At 45.6% G+C, this 21,547-nt stretch overlaps 1 protein-coding gene across 1 annotated transcript; it reads right to left on the bottom strand.

Annotated features, from left to right (window-relative positions):
• Positions 1 to 315: 315 nt before the first annotated feature.
• On the bottom strand, positions 316 to 4,587 carry LOC307131348 (extracellular calcium-sensing receptor-like; the record flags this gene model as incomplete). The annotated part of the gene is made up of 6 exons (XM_079824947.1): positions 316 to 1,211; positions 1,308 to 1,431; positions 2,445 to 2,675; positions 2,803 to 3,621; positions 3,760 to 4,051; positions 4,415 to 4,587. The coding sequence occupies 6 exons, from the start codon at positions 4,585 to 4,587 to the stop codon at positions 316 to 318; spliced, it is 2,535 nt and encodes an 844-aa protein (XP_079681073.1).
• Between the last annotated feature and the right edge of the window lie 16,960 nt (positions 4,588 to 21,547).

Below are 21,547 nucleotides of genomic sequence, written 5' to 3'. Positions count from 1 at the left end.
ACACATTGTCTGAGTTATGGGTTTGGTTGAGTGTAGAGAGGGGAAGCCCATGAAACCTTATATCCTGCTATTTTTTTCTGTTTATTCAGGTAATTTTCATTAAGTTCATTAAAATCATATTGTTTACTGAGACACAATACATTGAAATACACAAGTACAAATATACAAACAAAACACTTATACAATTAGAGTAGAATGTTTAATTAAACTAAATGCAGATTTCTGTTGTTGTTGTTGCTATTGTGATCATAAATATTGGCTTCTCACAAAATGTTGCTTTTTCACAGAAGTCTTGCATTTGCACACTTTATCTACTTATCTTACTATCATGTTCTTTTTTGTATTTTTCTCAGGTTTAATCAGAATGATGTAACATTTTGGGGTGAATATACACAACAACAGGCCGTAACTGGAAGCCAAAATTGCAAAAATCTCCACAGCCACTGTGTACTTCCCCGGTGAGCTGACGTACGCCGGCACAAATGCAATCCAAACAGCACAGAAGATCAGCATGCTGAAAGTAATGAATTTAGCCTCATTGAAATTGTCTGGGAGCTTTCGAGCAAAGAAGGCCAGTAGGAAGCAGACTACTGCTAACAGAACGATGTAGCCCAGCACCAGTACAAACCCCACAACAGATCCCACTGTGCACTGCAGGATCACTTGAGCGCCAAGCTCACCTGCACTCTCTGTGGGCAGAGGGGGAGCCAGCAGCAGCCACAGAAAACATATGACAACCTGAATCAGTGTGCAGAGGATGATGCCTGCCCTCTGCTGGATGGGCCCAAAGTACTGCATCAGGTTAGATCCAGGCAGAGTGGCTCGAAAAGCCACCAGCACCACCACAGTCTTACTAAGGATGCAGGCGATACAGATCACAAAGCTCACTCCAAACAGGGTGTGACGTAGCATGCAGTTCCATGGCGCAGGCCGACCAATGAAAATTAGGGCGCACAGGAAGCAGAGGGTGAGCGACACCAATAGCAGGAAGCTCAGCTCTGAGTTGTTGGCCCGCACAAGGGGTGTGTTACGATGACGGAAAAAGGCAGCCAGAACAGTTGTGGTCAGTGTCGCCCCAGTGACAGATAAGACCATCAGGACAATTCCCATGGTATCTTGCAAGGACAGAAACTCCACAACCTTTGGGATGCACCTTGTTCTTGCAGTATTTGACCAGAACCACTCTGGGCATCTCCTACACTCTGTAGAGTCTTTGGAACATTATGATAAAGATGAAAAGTGTGGCCTTACACTTAATAGACCAGCATTATTTAGAAACTAAATGTTTTTACGTATGTTAATAATACCTGTCACATTGCTGATTTCCCCTGCTGCACAAGGGAGGCAGTCAAAACAGCAGATGGGTTTTCCTTTTTGCACAGACTTTCTAGTGCCCGGAGGACAGCTCACACTGCACACTGACACAGGAACCTAAATGATAGAGGAAGAAACTCCATCAGACTCACAGCAGCCCTCTAACAATACTATATCTGTCACATGGGCACAACAAGCACATAAAGAACAGCAGATTTTTTTTTTCTTCTCTCACATGCAATACAGATACAAAATCATAGACTCCCATAGCATATCTCTTCTTTCACACCAGAGGTCTGTCCATTAAAGGTTTTTATCAGCTATGTCCCTTATTTAAAGGATGATGGGTACATACACAAAAACACATTAATGAAAATATACAGAATACAGTAATTAGGGTTAATGCACATGATAATAAACATATACCCCACACACATAATACCAACACACAGGTAACACCACACACAGACTGTTTTCATGTGGCTGGAGATTCCAGCCATTTAAATTCTGTTTGCTGATTTATTTCCCCTTCCCTCTCAACACTGCAAAAGAATCATGCTGACCCTTAATAGAAAAAAATACAGTAATAACAAAGCAACAGCTGTCTTCTTAGATTTCACAAAAAAATAAATCTAATATTTATAAAGATACAGCTGGATTGAGGCTCTTTCTTTTCTCTATTTGTATTTTCATCTCCTAAGCCACAAACTTTCTTTGCATAGATAACAGAATATCAAAACGAAATGCTAAACCTATTCTCAATTCTCAAATATTTATTAAAATTGTCTAAATACTTTTTTGTCTTCATTTTGAATATTGTGTCTATTGTTTCATATTTTACAACAAAAGTTATATATATATATATATATATATATATATATATATATATATATATATATATATATATATATATATATATATATATATATATATATATATATATATATATAACATTTGTTGTAAAATATGAAACAATAGACACAATATTATATATATATGTTTTTTTTTTTTGCTTGACAATCTGCTTGTGTAATAAAATAAATGTCACTTGCCTTTTTCGTTATTTAATGTTTATACAGTATGGCTTAATTGATGGCTTAAAAAATTAACCAAAGTCACAGGACTCCTACCTGTTCTGCCCAGCCCCCACCCCAAACCACTTTCTCAAGGTTTATGTTCAGCTGCTGGCCTGGTCCTTTGACTACATCAAACTGTCCAACCTGGACAAAATTCACTGCTCCGTTTTCATTTACATGCCAGTTCATAATGTCATAAGAGGCAGATGGTTCGCCGTTATCTTCAAAATAAACCAGCTCACCCACTGGTGTTGTGAAGTTTACTGCTTTTAAGTAGTGCAAGAGCTGTAAAAGGAAAATGTGCAGTCATTTTAATTATTAATTAATTATTAAATATATAGCCTATATATAACAAATAATTTTTAATTATTTAATGAAGATTTCAATTTTTGTTATCTAGATTTTTGTCTACCTGTATGGGCTTTATCCAGGTCATATCAGGACATTCTCCATCTTCAAACGGCCCTCTACCAGGCTGACAGGCCATCATGTTGTGAATAGCGTTGGCAATAGCATACACAGCCTTATACACATTGTAAGTAACTCTCAGCTGTGAAACATATGTGTAGATGCCACCATGTTTCTCCACATTCTCTGAGCCTGTGCACTTTGGTATTTTAAATGAAGGCTGCCAGTTCTGTGCCAGGGAGCAACCAAATATTTCTTCCCAGACATCTTTTACGAATGGTTCATTTGGCTGCTTTACAGGGCTCAGCTGGGCAAGATAAGCACCAAGACCCTGAATATCAGCTCGGCGGAGGGCAAAACCAATGGTACCGGCTAGAAAAGGAATGCTTGCTGGGTCGGAGTACTGAGTGGAGGTGCTCCAGGCCTCTGTGGCTATCCACTGCCTGTTGGTCACATTCTGCAGTACCACTTCCTTGAACACAACTTCAAGGTCTGGACCGATGGCAAAAGTCACCACCACATGAGCTGTGGAACTCTGGATCCTCTCCACAATCCGCCTGATCCTGCTCTGGGAATGGGATTTAGGAATGACTTCCACATAGTCCACACACACCCCTGTACCTTCAAGCTCTTTCAAGAGCAGCTGCACACCACTTTTACCATATTCATCATCCCCTGCAACCACCCCTACCCAGGTCCAGTCCAGCAGGTGCAGCAGACGGGCCATGGCCTTGGCTTGGAAGGCATCACTGGGAACAGTACGCAGGAAAGAGTGAAATCTGCGACTGTCACTCAGACAAGCACAGGATGCAAAATAACTCACCTGGGCAGACAAAGCACAGGACAAGAGTTGGGAGGAAAGGGAAGCATTTCACTGAAATGTATGAATTTCTGATTACTGAATTTGTTGTTTAAAAATAATATAATCTCAGCTGTAAAAATTCAGAACATTTTATTATACCATGGGGATATCAAATGCTCCCAGTGTGTCAGCCACCACTATGGAGGCAGAGGAACGAGCATCACCGACAATAACAGGCACCATTGGAGACCTGTTGCACTCTGTGCCTGACACTATCTCCTCTTGCCCTGTTACCAGAGTTAAAGCAGCACTCAGTGTTGTGCCCTCAGCTAGGCAGGTATCAGCTACTAGGTACCCCAAAGTAATGTTTGGTAGCAGAACACGGTCCTGATTAATCTCCTCCACGGTGAAGATCATTGCTTTGAGCCAGCGGTATGAGCGAAGGTCAACACTGGGGGAGAATAAAAAATGTAAAGTTGAATGTGTTGCATTACAGGAGGAATTCAATAGATGACACAGTTTGGTAATATATGATATGATGGAAAGGCTGTATGAAGGGAAGATTCTTAACATTATGACAAAATATTAAAAAAATGTTTTTTGAAAAGCAACCTAAATTTTGGCTTTTCTAAATAATTGGTTTTCAAAATATAATTTAATTAACTGTACTGCATTAGATTGCAGTAATAAATAATTATTTATTATATGAATTATTAATAATGAATTATAGGCGAATTATAGTTAGCAAAAATGGTTAACAGTTGCTCTACAACTCTGCCTATTAGTTTATTTTAAACACGCACATTATACTTACCCATGGCAGCGACCACCATGCTGTTTTTCAGTAAAAGCATGATCAGGCTCTGGAGATTCAACATGAACTGGAAACAGACCACCAATTATCACATCTCCCTCTTTATACAAGCTCTCTGAAACAAATCTGTCCTGCAGACCACAGGATAGACCTGCACCACAAACCCTGACCATCTCAACAATAAATCCCACAAGCCACAACCACATAATCAATCCCATCACTTTACACACAGAAAGAGAGAGAGAGAGAGAGAGAGAGAGAGAGAAAGAGACTAAGTGCGTGAAGAAGTGCAGGCTCACACTTTTCCTGCAAAGGAAGAAGGGGTGGACGTTAACTCCCCTTTTGTAGACTTTAATTTGCCTAGGGCAAAAGAACATGCAACAGAAAAAACTGGAGTGTGGGGGATATTTGCTTGAACCCCTGCTGAGAGTGATTTTCCTGGAGGATGAAAACTTTTAGAACAATTTTTAGAACTTATATTTTGAAGATGAGAGCATTAGAACAAAGCAAGACATACACTTTAATAATAAAAATACAACAACCAAACATGTTATGCTGATATAACAAAAAAATTATATATATCTCGCTGCGTGAGAGTGATATGCACACAATTTTACTCCGTTTCACACAATCTTTTGTTTCTTTTGAGATGCAATCACACACACATGCATATTTGATGATTAGTAAATATCAGACATTTTAATAATAAAAATTACTAACAAATTAATGGGGGCACGTGGGCAATATCGCATTATGTTTAGGAGGAGCCAAGACTGAACTCTCGGCCGTTCCAGCGGTACAGCGGGCTCCACTCGGTGATAGTAGAATCTGTGAATGTGTTCGGTGTCGCCCAGCCTGCAGCTCTGCAGATGACTGTTAGCGAGGCGCCATGCGCCAAAGCCCAAGAGGAGGCCACGCTCAGAGTGGAGTGTGCCCTGACCCCAAGGGGGCATGACGGCCCTGCTGCTGGTAAGCCAAAACAATGATGTCCACAATCCAGTGAGACAGCCTTTGCTTTGAGAGAGCCCTTCCCTTCCACTCTCCACCATAACAGACAGAGAGCTGGTCTGAGGTCCTGAACATTGCATCCTGTCGTACATAAGCGCGGAGAGCGCGTACTGGACAGAGCAGTGCCAAGGCTTGGTCTGCCTCCTCCAAGGGCAGCGCTAGCAGGTTCACCACCTGGTCCCTGAACGGAGTGGTGGGAACCTTGGGCACATATCCGCACATAGGACGGCCCGAACTCCAGGCACGCTTCGTCAACCGAAAATGCCTACAGGTCCCCTACCCTCTTGATGGAGGCCAATGCGGTCAGGAGCGCTGTCTTCATTGACAAGATCGGCTTAAGATCGACTGACCACAAAGGCTCAAGGGGAGGCCTCTGCAGAGCATCTAAGACTACTGAGAGGTCCCAAGAGGGTACGAGGGGAGAGCGAGGAGGATTTAGTCTCCTCGCTTCTCTAGCAACCTGATGACCAGGTCGTGCTGACTTACTTTTCGGTTCTCCAAGAGGTTGTGTGACCGACTGAAGGTATTAGATCAAAGAGTGACATTGATTGAGGAACTGTATCGTAACATCTCAGGCCGGACTGTGGAGTGGCTCCATCGGGGGTCAGGCTAGTGAACTGCTACGCAGTATGTCTGGTCTGACCATGAAATTGGATGAAATGTCCAAGTCCATTCATGAACCGGACGCTCGCCACTGACGCTGAGGATCAGAACGGATTGATTGATTATGGTCCGGAAAATTACCGAAGATCAGCTAAATGGATTAAGATATTGACCCCCTGCTTCCCTCACCCCACCGTCAAGCTTGTCCCTATCTCTCTCGGTTGGGAGGTCAGCTTGACAGCTGGGTCTATCTTGCTTTTGTTCCCTGTGCACTGCCATATCTCCCTTCAAGGACAAGCCACAGAACTGAACTCGAAAACATCTTAAGTTATGGCTAACATTCTCACACAACACAGGAATCTTCAAGACTCTTACTTGCATCATACACACCTCACCCCCATCCCTGCCCCCATCGAACCATCTGCCTCCCCTTTCCTCCTTATTATCTCCCTTACTAGGCCCAACAAAAAATCCCATCACATGACCACGTGTACTGTGTGTACTATGTATGTAATGTTTGCATGTATGCTTAGCAATCTGCATTTCTTTTTTTTCTGGAGAGCGTGTGGCAGCGCTTTAAATAGCTGCGGCTCGGAGGCTTGCTCCAAACTCATTTCGTTGCATGCAGGAGGCGCAGGCGTCCTGTCCAGGAGCCCACAGCAGCACGTCCATTGCACATGGCACCCCAGCCCGTGGTGGAGGCATCTGCTGATACAACAAAATGCCTGGAAACTTGTTCTAAGGGCCCACCGAGGGCCCGTAGAACAGAGGTTTGACCACGGGGTGAGGGTCTGCAGGCAGGCCCGAGTCACTGGGACCCGGAGCGTGCCCGAATGCCATGCCCATCTCGGGACTCGAAGTACTGAAGCGTTCTCATATGAAGCAAACCGAGCGACGTTGCAGCGGATGCCATATGCCCCAGGCTGGAGCACTAGGACTCTGTGTTCGCACCCTGCTCTCGAGAGTAGCACAGTGTGAGCCAGTCATCAAGGCAGTTCATGATGCAAACCCCGTGCTGCCTGAGTGGCGCAAGGGCTGCCTCAACAGACTTTGTGAAGTCACGAGGGGACAGAGCTAGCCTGAATGGGAGGACCGTGTACTGAAATGTCCGCCCCTCGAAGCAAACCGTAGGAACGGCCTGAGTCGAGGTAGGGGACATGGATGTAGGCGCCCTTCAGGTCGGTTGCTGCAAACCAATCTACTGGACGAACGCATTCGAGAAGGCATTCGCTGCCAACATCCCAAACAGAAGCCCATGAAAGGATCTGTTCAGGACGGGCAGATCCAGGATTGGATTGCAACACCCTGGAGAACCGCTCGTCTCGTATATTTTAGAAAAATATATTTTAGAAAAATAAACTTAAATGAAGTATATATATATATATATATATATATATATATATATATACACAGTATATATTTTTTTTTGTTTATTTTAAACTGTGCTCAAATTTGTCATTCTAACATTGCACTGAAAGCACATTTTAAAAATACATATTAAATATCCTTAATTTGTAGTATATTTAAAGTTAAATTTGAGTAATGTTTAAGGTTATTCATGCTTAAGTGTAAAAATAAAGCATGAATAAATAAGTGTTAAAATATGACTAATGCATTAAAGGTGAACTATGTAACATTTTTGCAGTAAAATATCCAAAAAACCAGTAGGCCAGTGTTATTTATTTTGTTAAGTTGAGTACTTAGAATATCCCAAATGTTTCCAACTATTTGTAAATCGTGAGAAATTGCTATTTTAACCAAGGAACCGGGACGTGTGAGCTATGCGTGTGAGGGTCGCCTGTTGCTCGGTTTCCCGTTTTATTTTGCAGAAACGCTTTACTCTCACTGCAGTGTGAACAAGTGTCATAGCAGCCGAGCGAACGTCATAACTTCCTTTTCAACACACTCAGATATATCTAATATGATAAACAGAGTTGCGTTACCTCATACTAATGACTGGAAAAGCAGAAGTGGCGCCGGCCACCGTGTCATAATAAAAGTCCCACCGACTGACTGTTATTATGCCATAATAACAGTCCCGCTCTTCAATCGCTCCTGTGGCCTTGCTCAGCTCCACAACACTCGGCCCTGCTCTGCTTCATCCTACAGTAATGTTAATAATCGCATCCATGAATATGATTTCTGACGGAGTCCTATCCTGACTCTTTTCCACCGGCTTTGAGGTAAAGACCACATATGTCCCAAGATTCAGCACTCAAACGTGGCGTCATCAAACTACGCCTTTACTATGTAAAGTTACATAGTGTAGCATTAAAAGCCCATTTTTCATTGTAGGCTACAATCCCTACTGTAGTTGTGATTTAAGTGTAAAATATGTTTAATGAGTTTACACTGGCAGAGAAGAATCATGTTAAAATCGTACACACAATTCTATATGGAACCGACATCACACTAAAATACAACACAAGAAAATTTGAGTTGAGTAGTTGAGTAATATCGGAATTCAAATGTCTCTTCAACTTGGTCTGTGACCAATCTGATTGTGTTGTTCACTGCCTGCAGCCAATCAGAGGCAGAGCTGCTATTTGTACACGTCTGTCTGACGCTCCCTCCCTCGTCACTCACTCACGGCAGGTTTGCAGCCTGACCTTCATGGCGACGATAAACTGGCTCGGAATAAAATGGCCTAACGTTACGCGATGCCGAAAAGAACTAGAGAAAAAGTCCTGCTGTTTGGAGGTAAGTAATAAGTAAGACTAACGTAAACGTGAATAAAAGTTGTATGAACACGCGTTTGACCTTATGTCTTGTATATTCTGTTTACAGATGCTGTTTCTTCACGAGTATTTGCTGTCAACTGCCTCTGATGTGCAAGCGGCCATCAGACGCAAGTGTAAAATTGAGCAGCTCATCGGAAAATTGAATATAATGTGTAATTTATATTTGTGTATAGTCAGTGGAGTTTTTTTTAATCTTCCAGTGTTCTTTTAATGAAAAACATAGTAAGATCATTTTGTTTAGTTTTGCTGAAACCATGTAAAGTTTTTGGGCTTGTTAATGGAATGTCTCTTCACAGCATTGGTAGCACATTTAAAATATTGTATTGTGTGACATTATGTAATTCAAAGTATATTGTACAATGTATAGCTAAGTAATAATACATTATATTGTTATTGACTACAAAGTGTATATTTTTTAGTATTTAGGGAAGTTGAATAAAGTAAATAAATAAACCTGAAAAAAAAAAAAATCATAGTATATTGCTTATGTGTTTTGAAGACACTGGTAATTAATTTGTAATGTACTTAAAACACAAATAAAGTATACTTATAGCACAAATAAATATACTTATAATAAAAATAAAGTATACTTATAACACAAAGTATACTTATAATACAAATAAAGCACATTTAACATCACTATCAAGCATGTAATTAGTCCCTATACTTAAAGCATACTAAGTATACTTAAAGTTGTTCCAATTTAGCACATAAAAGTACACTAAATACACTTAAAATTATGCTTTAATACAACTTATTTACAACTAAAATATACTTAATACAAAATTAGTTGTTTCAAAATAGCACATTTCAAGTTAGCTAGTCATTAACACACTTCAAGTATACTGATAATTAGTCTGCCTGCAAGTATACTTAGCATACTTTTTTTCACTAGGGTTGATTCCAAGATTCAAGGTTCTTTATCTTCCCTTTCAAAAAAAAAGTATACTTCAAGTTCATTTGAATAAGTATACTTAAGTAAATTCAAGTAAATTCAAACTCAAGCATATTTTTAAGTATACTTTATGTAGCAAGTATACTAATATAAGTGTAGCTACTAGAAGTATACTTGTAAAGGCCTGTTCACACCGGGAAGATTTTCGCACGCGTTTATCGCCGACGTTTAACGCCTCGGGACTAAACAATGGGCACCAATGTGAGTGTTCACACCGACGCGCAAAACGGCAGGCGTAAAAGCGTCATTTTTAAAAAAACGCCTCGGGTTCGTTTTTTTATTTTGACGCGGCACGTAAAAAACTGGCCGACCAATGAGATCGGCGCTTTTGTTCACGTGCCTGGAGCTGCTGGAGTGACAGTAAAACACGACTTGGTGGCGCTCAAGCACAAAACGCTCTTGCCGAGCACACATTGATACGACGAAGAAGTAGTAAGTAGACAAAGAAGAAGATGAACTGCTAATGCTGCTTGCCAGTTAGCAAAAAGTGTGTGAATGGTTTTGTCCATATACATAATATGTCTATGGTTTTGGCAAGCACGTAAATACTGTCTCTCTTCTCCTTCTGTGTGACAAGCGAGTGTCAGAGGCTTAAAGTGCCGCAGCACCATCTTGTGTACCGGGAGCGCATCGACTGAATGTGCACGTTCACTCGGCGCAGCGCCAGTGAAAATCGCTTGGGTGTGAACACTCAAGACGCGCCGAAAAACGGCACGAAAAACGCTGGCGATAAGCACGCGCGATATTCGTCCCGGTGTGTACAGGCCTTAAGTGTACCGTTTCAATACTACATGAGACTAAATTGGCCCACTTTTGTATAAAAATATACTTTAAGTGTAACTCGTGTATACTTTTGAGTATACTCTCAGTAAACTACTAGTTTAGTAATTTTATACAGCAAGTGCAAGTTCCCTTTCGAAAGTGAACTTGTGCTGCGTCCCTAGAGAGCGCTATGGGGAATGTCTCTGGCATGACTGGTGTCTGAAGCATAAGTCTAAATATGACAATGGACTTGACATTGGCAGGAGGCAGTCTGACATCACTAACAGTGCTACTGTGAGTATGAAAGAGCACCTGTACGTCATCCTCTTTCTTGTCTTCAGGAGACTATTTGTTTGTACATGAGTGAGGAGCATGCGCGTTTAGCTCTATTCTCTATCCCTCTATTCTCAAGTGATGTGGGATGCACATTTGGGTGGAATGCAGTCAAAAAAAAGTAGTTAGCGTTTGCATGAACGTGTTCGGCTCTCAAGGGAGTTTAAGGCAATCATAGCGATGCATTCGTATCTGTTCTCATATGATTATTTTCAGAATTATAGAATCTGATTTTTAAACTAGTGCGCTTGACTCTCGAAGGGGTTAACCGCTTGCCTGTCAGCCCCCCATTTCGGCAAGTGGGGCATTTAACCACAACTAAAGTGAAGCCACAAATGTGGTCATGCTTCATTTCAAATCTGAGGATGAAATCTCTAAAATTATGCATTTTATGAAGCATATTGTATGGCATGTCATGTGAGTTTTTAGCAAATGCTAAGATAAGATGCTATCATTATGTTATTGGCCTGTAAAACACATACTTGCAGTCTACTTACTAGTCTTTCAACTATTCAATTCATACTCTATTGTTTTCACTTAATTAACTTTTCACACGTCTGTCATGAATGACTTCATCCTCATTATTCTTTTATAGTAATTATTTTGTTTGTATTGAGCTAGGGCTGGACAATAATTCAATATCTAAATATATAGCGATATAATTGTTTTCAATAATGGTGATATGATTTTTAAACACATTTCCAATATTTCGATATATACATTAAAGCATTTCTCACTGACTTGACGTTCAGGGCACAGCCGTCAGAAAGAGCAGAACACGATTGGCTACTTGCTTGATGACGTACACCACAGAAACGCAGCCAGTGCTCAGCACAGCAGCAGTAGTAGGATCCAACAGTAAGATCCAATGCGGCAAGGTTTAGTTACAAAACGAGTACCCCTGACCACAATACAAACGTGACTGAACGAGCTTCCACAAGTAAGGAGAAAGCAGAAGAAATGAAAGAGAGGAAAGACTAATGCATGGAAGTGGTTTGGCTATCTAAGATCTGATATTAAACTTCAGGTTTCAGTGTGCTGCAAAATGTGCTGGAGAGTGGTGCCGACTAGGGGTTTAACAATACATTGACATAGATTGATGCATCGATCTAATGTCTAACAATACGATGCTATATAGATATTTAAGAGGCACATTTGTTTTAACACTCTCCACATTTTCACACAATGCCAGTCTATGTATTATCGCCAACACGCTCATTATCGTTTAAATTACCTTTCAGAGCTTGTGAAAGACGCTCGGACAGCGCTTCACGAAAGTTTATCATTTGTTCGTGTTTAAAGCCTTGCAAAAGCACCGCGCACTCATCTCAAATAGAGCACAAATAGACCACTGAATTGAGTCTTCTTTTATTTATTTTTTGTGCTTCAGTAGATATAGGTCTATGGTTTTGCATATAAGGAGAATAGAGCACCATGAATCGTTCTTCACACTGAAATTTAAAACTGTTAAAAGAAAATGCTCAATAAACTGCGGCATAGGCACACTGAGCGCTGTGACTCTGTGTTGCTTCAAGTGTATCATTCTGCTCGGGATGCGCATAAGTGCTTTGTGCCGCTCTGTATTGAGGGTATGCACGTGGCGTCACCGTCAGCTGGTGTGACTGCGATTATGAATCGCGTTGAACCGTCCGATTTACACCCCTGGTGCCGACTAGCAGCAGGAACACATCAAATCGCTTCCATCATCTGAAGCAGTTCCATCCGATAGAATATTCTGAGTCAGAAGATGAAGATTCTGTTTTCAGCTAATCTGAGCACTTTTCATATTCTTAAACCTGGCTGAAGCACTTTTGTTTTAATATAAATTAAGAATAATATAATCAGCCTACGCTATAGTTTCAAGTTTCTTTATTCATATTAATAAAGTGAGTGAGAGTCTAATGTTTATTTGACGGTGATTTCACATTTCTTTTTTGTAGGAAGGCAAAAACAAATAAAAGGTGAACATTAATTTATTTGTACCATTTTTATTTCAAAAATATTATATAGTTTTATAGGAGGAGCTTTCATAGACTTGGCAAATTCATTTTTCAGAAGTTTGTAGGTACAGACATCCGTTGTGGGCGTTCTTGGCAGTTTTTCTGAGGCTTTTATATAGTTCATATTGATATCGGAATTATATCGCATCGACCGAAATTAAGAAATATATTGTGATATAAATTTTGGCCATATCGTCCAGCCCTATATTGAACCATTATAGCATTTTCAATCATTCCGAATTGCCCATCAACCCCACATTCATCCCACTTTACATTAAAACCTACAATCCGAAGTCTTTTTAGCAAACAGACGAACAAAAAAAGCATACTTTTGGTACCTTATGTGAAATAAAATATATCTCCTGGCGTGACAGGTGCATCAGAGCTACTGTTAGCTAGAGATCGATTTGAATGTCATTCAGCTCTTCAGATCAGCATAATTCAGTGAGAAATTAATAGAAATGTTATTCTGTATGACGAAATATTTTGCAAACGTGATAATAAATCTATATTTGTCCAAATATGCACACTTTTTGACTAAGAGCCCGAACGGATGCGGTTTAGGGCATGTATGTGACCACAAATAAACCGGAGAAGACGTGACTGGCTTTTTATTCTTGTTGATATTTTTATTCAAAATATTGTTCATTATAGATCGATTATTTTGCACTCCTGACATAGATTAAGAAATTAATGTCACTGCAACTTCGTTTTATCATTAACAGTGGTCAAATAACGAAGCTGGAGGCTTTAATCTTTATAATTATACCAAGTTTTTCCATATGAAAACTTGGTATAATTATAAAGATTAAAGCGTAAGAGTGTGATGTTTTAACGAGCAGTGAATGTTGAACTCTCCTTGGCTACTGCCTTTACAGTAGTGGAGCATTTTAAGGCCCCCTCTCGTTATAAAGACACACGCTTCTAAGGCCGCCATCCTTAGAGCTCAGCCAGGCAGTAGTGTCAAGTTGTTAGGCTGTCTATGAGCTTCCTTGATTACTGCCTTTACAGAGGAGTGAGGCTGAAGCCTCCACTCCTAAGAGCTCCCCCTGGGCAGCGGTATCAAGTTGCTAGGATCTCTGTGTGCCTCCTTGATGGCTATTATCTTAGCGTTGAGCATAGTAGGCCTCCTCTCACTTTGGCAGTAGTGCCAAATTGTTAGGCTCTTCAGAGCCTGTTTTGCTTCTGCCTTTAATTGTTGCCTCCTCGCACTATAGAGAGTCATCCCTTGAGGCCTCCACTTCTTAGAGCTCCGCTTGAATAGCAAGGAAGCTTTGGAAGCGTCTCAGGTTACGAATGTAACCATTGTTCCCTGAGAACAGGGAACGAGACGCTGCGTCAGCTTGACGCTACGGGGAACGCCTCCGGCGTGACAGGTGCCTGAAATCACATTGAATCACGTCAATTCTATTGACCGGCGACAGCCTATGATGTCATCAAGGTGCGACCAGGAAGTATATAAGGGCGCCTTGCAAACATGACAGTATCTAATCGTCTGAAGGGACTGTTTTCGGCAGGCAGGCCCTGCGGCATGGCACAGCGACGCAGCGTCTCGTTCCCTGTTCTCAGGAAACAATGGTTACATTCGTAACCTGAGACGTTCCCTTTCGAAAGGGAACTCGCGCTGCGTCAGCTTGACGCTACGGGGAACGATATACCAACGCCGCCATGCCGACGGGAGTGCATGCCCACTGGCAGTGACAACTGTCAAGACAAGCAAATTCTAACTGAGATGCCTGAACCACTCCCCTTCTGGTCACATTAGGCTGTCAGTGACGGTCCCCTATGGTCAAAGCCCAAGCTTATCACCTGAGAAGGAAACCTTCACACACATGAGTTCCCTCCCAGGCCTTGCTCGAAGGCCTGGAACCAACCCATTCGACTCAGAAGGGGTTCCTTTAAGGGAGCGTGGCAAGGGAACTACGAGGGAACCCTATGCCAGTCACTATTCGGGAGATTATCACCGAATGCCACCAGGGAGACCTGACCAGGTGACCCAGTCTAGCATGGGACACGTAATAAGGTCAACCCTGTCTGTACAGTACAGAGCCTCTGGTACTCGCCTCCAAAGAGACATCCCGTTAGGGTGCTGCAAGGAAGGGCAGCGTCACCGACTAGCCGGACCTCAGAGACGGGTTATCCCGGAGAGCAGCGCTCAGCGAAGTGCTTTCAAACCCTTGCTAGCGAGGGGAGTCAAGCCGCTCGATCCTCGGATCTACCAAGCACTTACTTTAAAACGTGCTTAGGAGGCCAAAAGGCCTTATAGGCTGAATATATCGGGAGGGGCCCCTCGGGACCTACCACCAATAGATCAGCCCCAGGAGGCTGTAAGCTCACAACAGACCCTCGCTTGAGAGGAGCTCATAAGCCTGCCCGGTAGGCAACCATGCCGTAGGCCTACTATGAAGGTCCCGTCCTGTCGGGACCACATAGCCGCAGTGACACCTCGTCGTGCTAGGGTAAGAACACCGCCTTCAGGTCTCGCAAACGGCCAGAGGCCGGCGCCTGATAGCGGGTAGCCACTAGCTGTCAGCAAAAAGCCAGTTGTGTGTTCCCGCCTAGGGAACTCGTCCCCCAGGGAGGCCGAGAGAGGCCTCCACCTGGTAACCTGATAGACCGCTCGCGCATCCAAAGCAGCGCTCGTCCTCAGGAAGGCCAAACGGGCCTGATACCTGATCGCAGTCGTGCTAGCCCTCGAGGTAGCTGGGAAGACCAGGGACTCGCTTAATCAGGGAGGCCAAGCGGGCCTACCAACTGCAAGACATCGGGCACTCACAGCCAAACTGAATGTGCTACTCATAGCGCTTCAAGCTCACCACAGCGGCTGGGGACCGGGAGCTCGCTTTCAGGGAGGTACCATGCCTACCACCTGATAGCAAAAAGTGCCACTTATAGCACTTTACGCACACCACAGCGGCCGGGGAGCCAGCCTCTGCTCATTGACTGGACTTATCCAGGAACCACGAGACCAGAGCGTGCCCTCAGAGGAGGCCACGTGGGCCTACTACTCCAAAGCGAATCCCCTCAGGGAAGCCAGTGCAGCTTTGCCTGATAGCAGCCCATGCTACGATCCGTTACCGAAACTGGGGACCGGGGAACGATTCCAGGGAGGCGCAATGCCTCCACCTGGTAGCAGAGCATGCCGTCCGTCGTGCTTCGCTAACCGTCTCACTCTCGCGCCTGAGAAACAGGGGCTCGTTTTCAGGGAGGCAACAATGCCTACCACCTGATAGCAGAGCACGCCACGCCTAGCGTTTTGTTTCGCTAGTTGTCTCAGCGCCTGAGAATCGGGAGCTCTCTTTCAGGGAGGCAACCGTGCCTACCAACTGAAAGCAAAATGTGCTACTCGTAGCACTTCACGCTCATTGCCACAGTGACTGGGAACCGGGAGCTTGCTCTCAGGGAGGCCATAATGCCTACCAACCTGATAGCGGAGCATGCTACTCGTAGCACTTCGTGCTCATTGCCATAGTCGACCGGAAGCCGGGAGCTCGCCCTCAGGGAGGCAACAGTGCCTACCAACTGATAGCAGGACATGCTACTCGTAGCATTCCATGCTCATTGCTACGGCGACCGGGAACCGAGAGCTCGTCGTCAGGGAGGCCACAGAGCCTACCAACCAACGGCAGAAAGTGCTTATCCATAGCGCTCCATGCTCATTACCACAGCGACCGGGAACCGTGAGCTCATTGTCAGGGAGGCCATCATGCCTACCACCTGATAGCAGAAGGTGCTACTCATAGCACTCCATGCTCACCGCCACAGTGGCTGGGAACCGGGAGTTTGCCTCCAGGGAGGTCACTCAGGGAGGCCGGATGAGGCCTACTACCTGCTAACACTCGTGCTAGCCATCCAGTGACTGGGGCCCAGGAACGCCATCCGCAGAGGAGGTCAAGTGGGCCTGCTTACCCCACAGCAGGCCCATAGGGAGGCCCAATAGCGCCTACCACCTATTTAGCAGCTCGTACCAGCCGTCGAGGGACTTAATGCCTATGGTGCCCCCTCAGGGGAGACCAAGCAGTGCCCGCTGACCACAGCAGGCTCTCAGGGAGGCCAGACAGGGCCTAACTCCTGAGCGAAGGAAACCCAGACTGGGAGCCTACCCCTCAGGGAGGCCTGGCAGGACCTGTCCCCCCGAATAGGGGGTCTGCAGATTCCAAGGATCCTGCCGAAACTTTAAGAAGGCTGGCTGCTGCTACCTGGGCTGACGGCAGCTGTCTGCTGCTGACGAAGGCCTGGAAATCCAGTTAACACCTGGGGACTCATCCCCAGGGCCAATGACGGGTCATCTGCTGACGTCGACACCAGTGGAGAAGAGCCTCCGAGGCCCACTCGTGGGCCATAGTGTCGGGACTTTCCTGCAAGGAGGCCGGTTAACGCCTACTACCTGTCCTGAAGTCCAACTGCCCAGACCGTCCAAGCTGGCCACTCAGAGCCAGCTGGCTCCTATGCCCGCACCTGGGGCTGGCTCCATCCCAGAGGCAGCTAGGGACAACCTGCTTCGCCGTGTCCTAGGGCCCCCAGGACGGCGCAGTCTCTTGGGCAGTGCCTACAAACATGGACCTAATCACATTGCCAACAGCAGTGTACTCAGCAGAAGTGCTCAGCAAAGACCCTCTAAAGCGAGGGGAGTACAACTTACGTCACCTGCATCGGGGCGGCTGTCTTTCTTTCCATGCAGCGGCCAACCTTGATTGCGAGGGCGTCAGCCATTGGCAATGCTCGGGCCTCAGGGGAGCATCCGACCAGAACCGTACAGACAGAAGGATTATCCGATGTTCTGCTCGACCCGGGCCCTAAAGGAGGTGAAGCAGAGACATAAAGCAAGGGAACAATATCACAGAAATGTGAAATCCACCGGCCGTACCATCCTCCAGGAAGAGGCCGGGGGCCGCCAGCAGATGGCGGCCACCAAGCTCCGAAAGGCAGAAACAGCAGATAAAGTCTAGTCGCAAACTGGCGAAAGACGCTTAATTCCACCCCACGACCACTGGCAAAGTCGCTGTCTCCTGCAACATCCTCGTCTGCATTACACGTGACCCCAGAACGCAGAGAAGGGGGCGGGCCTTGGCCGGACGACTCTGTAATAGAGGAGGCTGAAACAAGGATGCATAAACAAGACCATGTTCTTAATTAAAAAGACAGGCCAGGGGCGAACATCTTTATTAAAAGGGGACGCGCCCATCCTTGACAAAGCCTAGGCCAAGTGGTGCGACATAGGTCCGCACTAGATCTACTCAGGGCCCGGGAAAGAAATATTATCACCTCTAATATTACACAATGAGGCCCAAAAAACCCCTTTCCCAAAGCCCCGCAGAGCTGGGCGCAGATCTCACTACAGCTCGTGCATAAGCGCGTACCCGGTCTTCAGCTACTTTTCACTTTACGCTAGGAAAAACACAGCTCGCCCCTTACACTACAAGCCCTCAGGCGAGAGCGCGATTCAGTTACCCAAACAATGGGGAAAAATATAGCACGGAGAGGCAGCAAACTCTCTAGCAGAAAGTGAAGTATTCACACACAACCATCATAATGTTGCAAAGAAGATCGTTCTTAGCTTACTCACGGGGAGCTGCAGGCCCTGCGAAGATCCAGCGGCGATCCAAATTTCCCCAGAAAACCTCTCAGGCGAGCGAAGGTATAGGAGTTCTGAAAAACATAGTTTTGAAAATGTTTCACCCTCAGCGAGGGGACTCACCAATCGCTCCCAGCGGTGATTCCAGCCATCCATAGGCTAGTATCCGCCCGCCATCCTGAGGGGGGCGCTCTCACAACCAAGCCAGGTGGGCCGTCAGAATTCTTACATTTCTGCTCATCATAGGCCCACCGGCCTGATGTTAAAAGCGCCCGGGGAAAATCTTTTTCCAGAGGAAGGGAAAAAAGGCAGCGTTCACCTGCGTCCCCTCGGGGGCGGAGTCCGCTGCCTACGCTGGTCCCGGTTGCCAGCTCCAGCTTCCTTCCTCTTTTTGAAGCGGGTGTCCCGCCTCCTCTGCGCCATAACCCTCCGTGGGGGCGCTCGAGAGGCAACACTGGTTCTCTGTTCCTGTCTCCGGCCCTCAGGCTGGGACGGACCAGGGACACCCGACTGCCTGGGCGCGGTCCCGGACCTCCGCGGGATGCAGGTCTTAAATGCTGCCGAGCGCGCCCTCGCCTCCCTGAACTTATCCACCACCGCCTCTACGGAGGTGCCAAACAGTTCAGAGGGCGAGACCGGGGCATCGAGGAGAAAGGCCCTCTCTTTCCCCGCGATGTCCGCCAGGTTCAGCCACAGATGTCTCTCCGTGGCCACCATAGCCGCCATCGAACGACCGATGGCGAAAGCTGTTTGTTTGGTGGCCCTAAGAGAGAGATCGGTGGTGCGGCGCAACTCGGCCACCGCGTCAGGGGTTAGTCCCACCCCCTGATCGAGGTCCCTCAGCAGATCTGCCTGGTAGGCTTGTAACACTCCCATCGTGTGTAAAGCCGCCCCAGCATGACCCGCCGACATGTATGCCCTGCCGTTCAGACGTGATGTTGTCCTAAGGGGATCTGACGGCAGGGTGGGAGCCCTTAGTGTCGATGGCCGCCCGGAAGCGAGGTAGTTTGCGAACGTCTCGTCAACGGGCGGCAGCGACACATATCCAGCTTCCGGTAATCCCTCGACGTCAGCAAAATTAGCCCGCTGACGCCGATGGACTCGGGCTGAATAGGGCTTCTTCCATCCTCTCGTAATCTCATAATGGAGATCAGGAAAAAATGGAAGACTCCCGGGAGCCGGCTGGTCACGGGCGGGGAGATAACGGTCATCCAGTCTGCTCAGACGAACGTCATCTCCCCTAGCGCGCCGCCAAGGCAGCTGCAATCTGCCCACGGCGCGCTCCATAACCTCCACCAGCTCCCCATACATGGGACAAGGTGGTTGAGAAGCCTCAAACACTTCACTCGACTCCTCAACCATCCTCTGCTCCACTGGAAGAGCCACAGACGAGGAGGAGGAGCTTAGATCCTGCTCCGCCTCCAAAGTCTGCCCCTCGCGATCTGGCTCGTTGTCCACAAGCACTATACCAGTCTCTAGACGACGAGCCAGATCCAGCTGGGAGCCCCAGGATTGAAGGCGCCGCTCGGCCTCGGCGCGAGCGGGACCGCTCCCAGCTGCTGAACTCTCTCCCCTCGAGAAGAGAGCCAAACGAGAGCGGAGCGTTCTCAACGGAAAACGCTCGCAGTTCGCACAGGAGGCTCCCTCGAGAACCTCCCGTGCGTGCTCTTCCCCCAGACAGTATACACAGAGCGTGTGAGTGTCATCAGGTGTAAGATACCTGGTACACGGCTCTGCGCACCTGCGGAAGTGGCGCTGTTTCTCTGCACACTTCATAGCTTGGTACTTGCTTGACGTTCAGGATACAGGCAAAACAGTCACTGAAGACGAAGAGATACTGTCATGTTGGCAAGGCGCCCTTATATACTTCCTGGTCGCACCTTGATGACATCATAGGCTGTCGCCGGTCAATAGAATTGACGTGATTCAATGTGATTTCAGGCACCTGTCACGCCGGAGGCGTTCCCCGTAGCGTCAAGCTGACGCAGCGCGAGTTCCCTTTCGAAAGGGAACTTTCCTGAGCATGGAACGTAGTTAGCCTACTGAGACCCTGCGACCTCATATGAGGACATTACATTTTTGCCTCTTGACACAATGATAGTCAATTTTGTAAATCTTAGACCTGTTGGCCACATTTAGGGACACTGCCCACACCATCTGGTGGTGATATCACAACATTACACCACTGCCAGTGAGAACAAAATGGCTGGAATATCAGCAAAAACCTTCTACCCCAGTTCCCGAAAAAAATGACCCAGGTAAAAAATCTATTCAAATTATATGAATGAAACAAATGTATTTATGTACAATGCTGTCTCTATCATCATATGGGGATTCAAATTTGACATATTTTAGTAATAGTAGCACTCTAGGACATCAATAAATGTGAAGCACTCGTTTGAGGACATTGGGACTATATAACGTTATTTTTTCTACCATGTGGTAAGCTAAACATGGGAACATTTAGATGGATCGCATTAGCATTGAAAAAAAAAAAAACTTTTGTCTGTGTGTGTGTGTGCGTGTGTGTGTGTGTGAGCAGAGGAAATCATGGTAAATCATTCTAGTAAATATCGGATATCGGCAGATAGTCAAACTCAAACCTCAGCTGGATCTCTAATTTTTTTTTAACGTTTTTTACGTTATTATTGCAAAACTTTCATTGTCAAGAGCAGAACAATTGCTCATGGCAATTGCAAACAACTCTGAGGTGGAGGACCTCTCAGATGGGGTGATAATGATCCTGCTGTGGACGAAGTCATTTTACAAGATGTAGACCTCATGGATGAGCATCCTGATTTTTCGCCACCCGCGGATTCATCAGGAGATGATTCCGGTGAAGAGTACACACCACCTGATGCAGCTGAAGATACTGATTTTGAGAATGAAAGTCAGCCAATCATCCGCAAGTGCACAGACGTGGACGTAAACAACAGCATATTGAGAATGATGAGCTGGATGAGGAAGATCAGAGACATGGAGAGCCCAGACCAGAACCAAGGAATGCTGGACAAATGTGGTCCAGTTTCAGGATGGAGATGATGGACTGAAAGATGAGCGAACAGATTGGCAGCCACTGGATTATGTGGAGCAGTACATTGATTCAGACCTGATGAAACTCATTGCTGACTGCACAAATGCCATGTCACTGGGTAA

The sequence above is a fragment of the Gobio gobio genome, assembly GCF_949357685.1.
Source record: "Gobio gobio genome assembly, chromosome: 9".
Taxonomy (NCBI): domain Eukaryota; kingdom Metazoa; phylum Chordata; class Actinopteri; order Cypriniformes; family Gobionidae; genus Gobio; species Gobio gobio.
The sequence above is the reverse complement of the archived record's forward strand: the minus strand, read 5'-3'. Positions and strand labels throughout refer to the sequence as shown.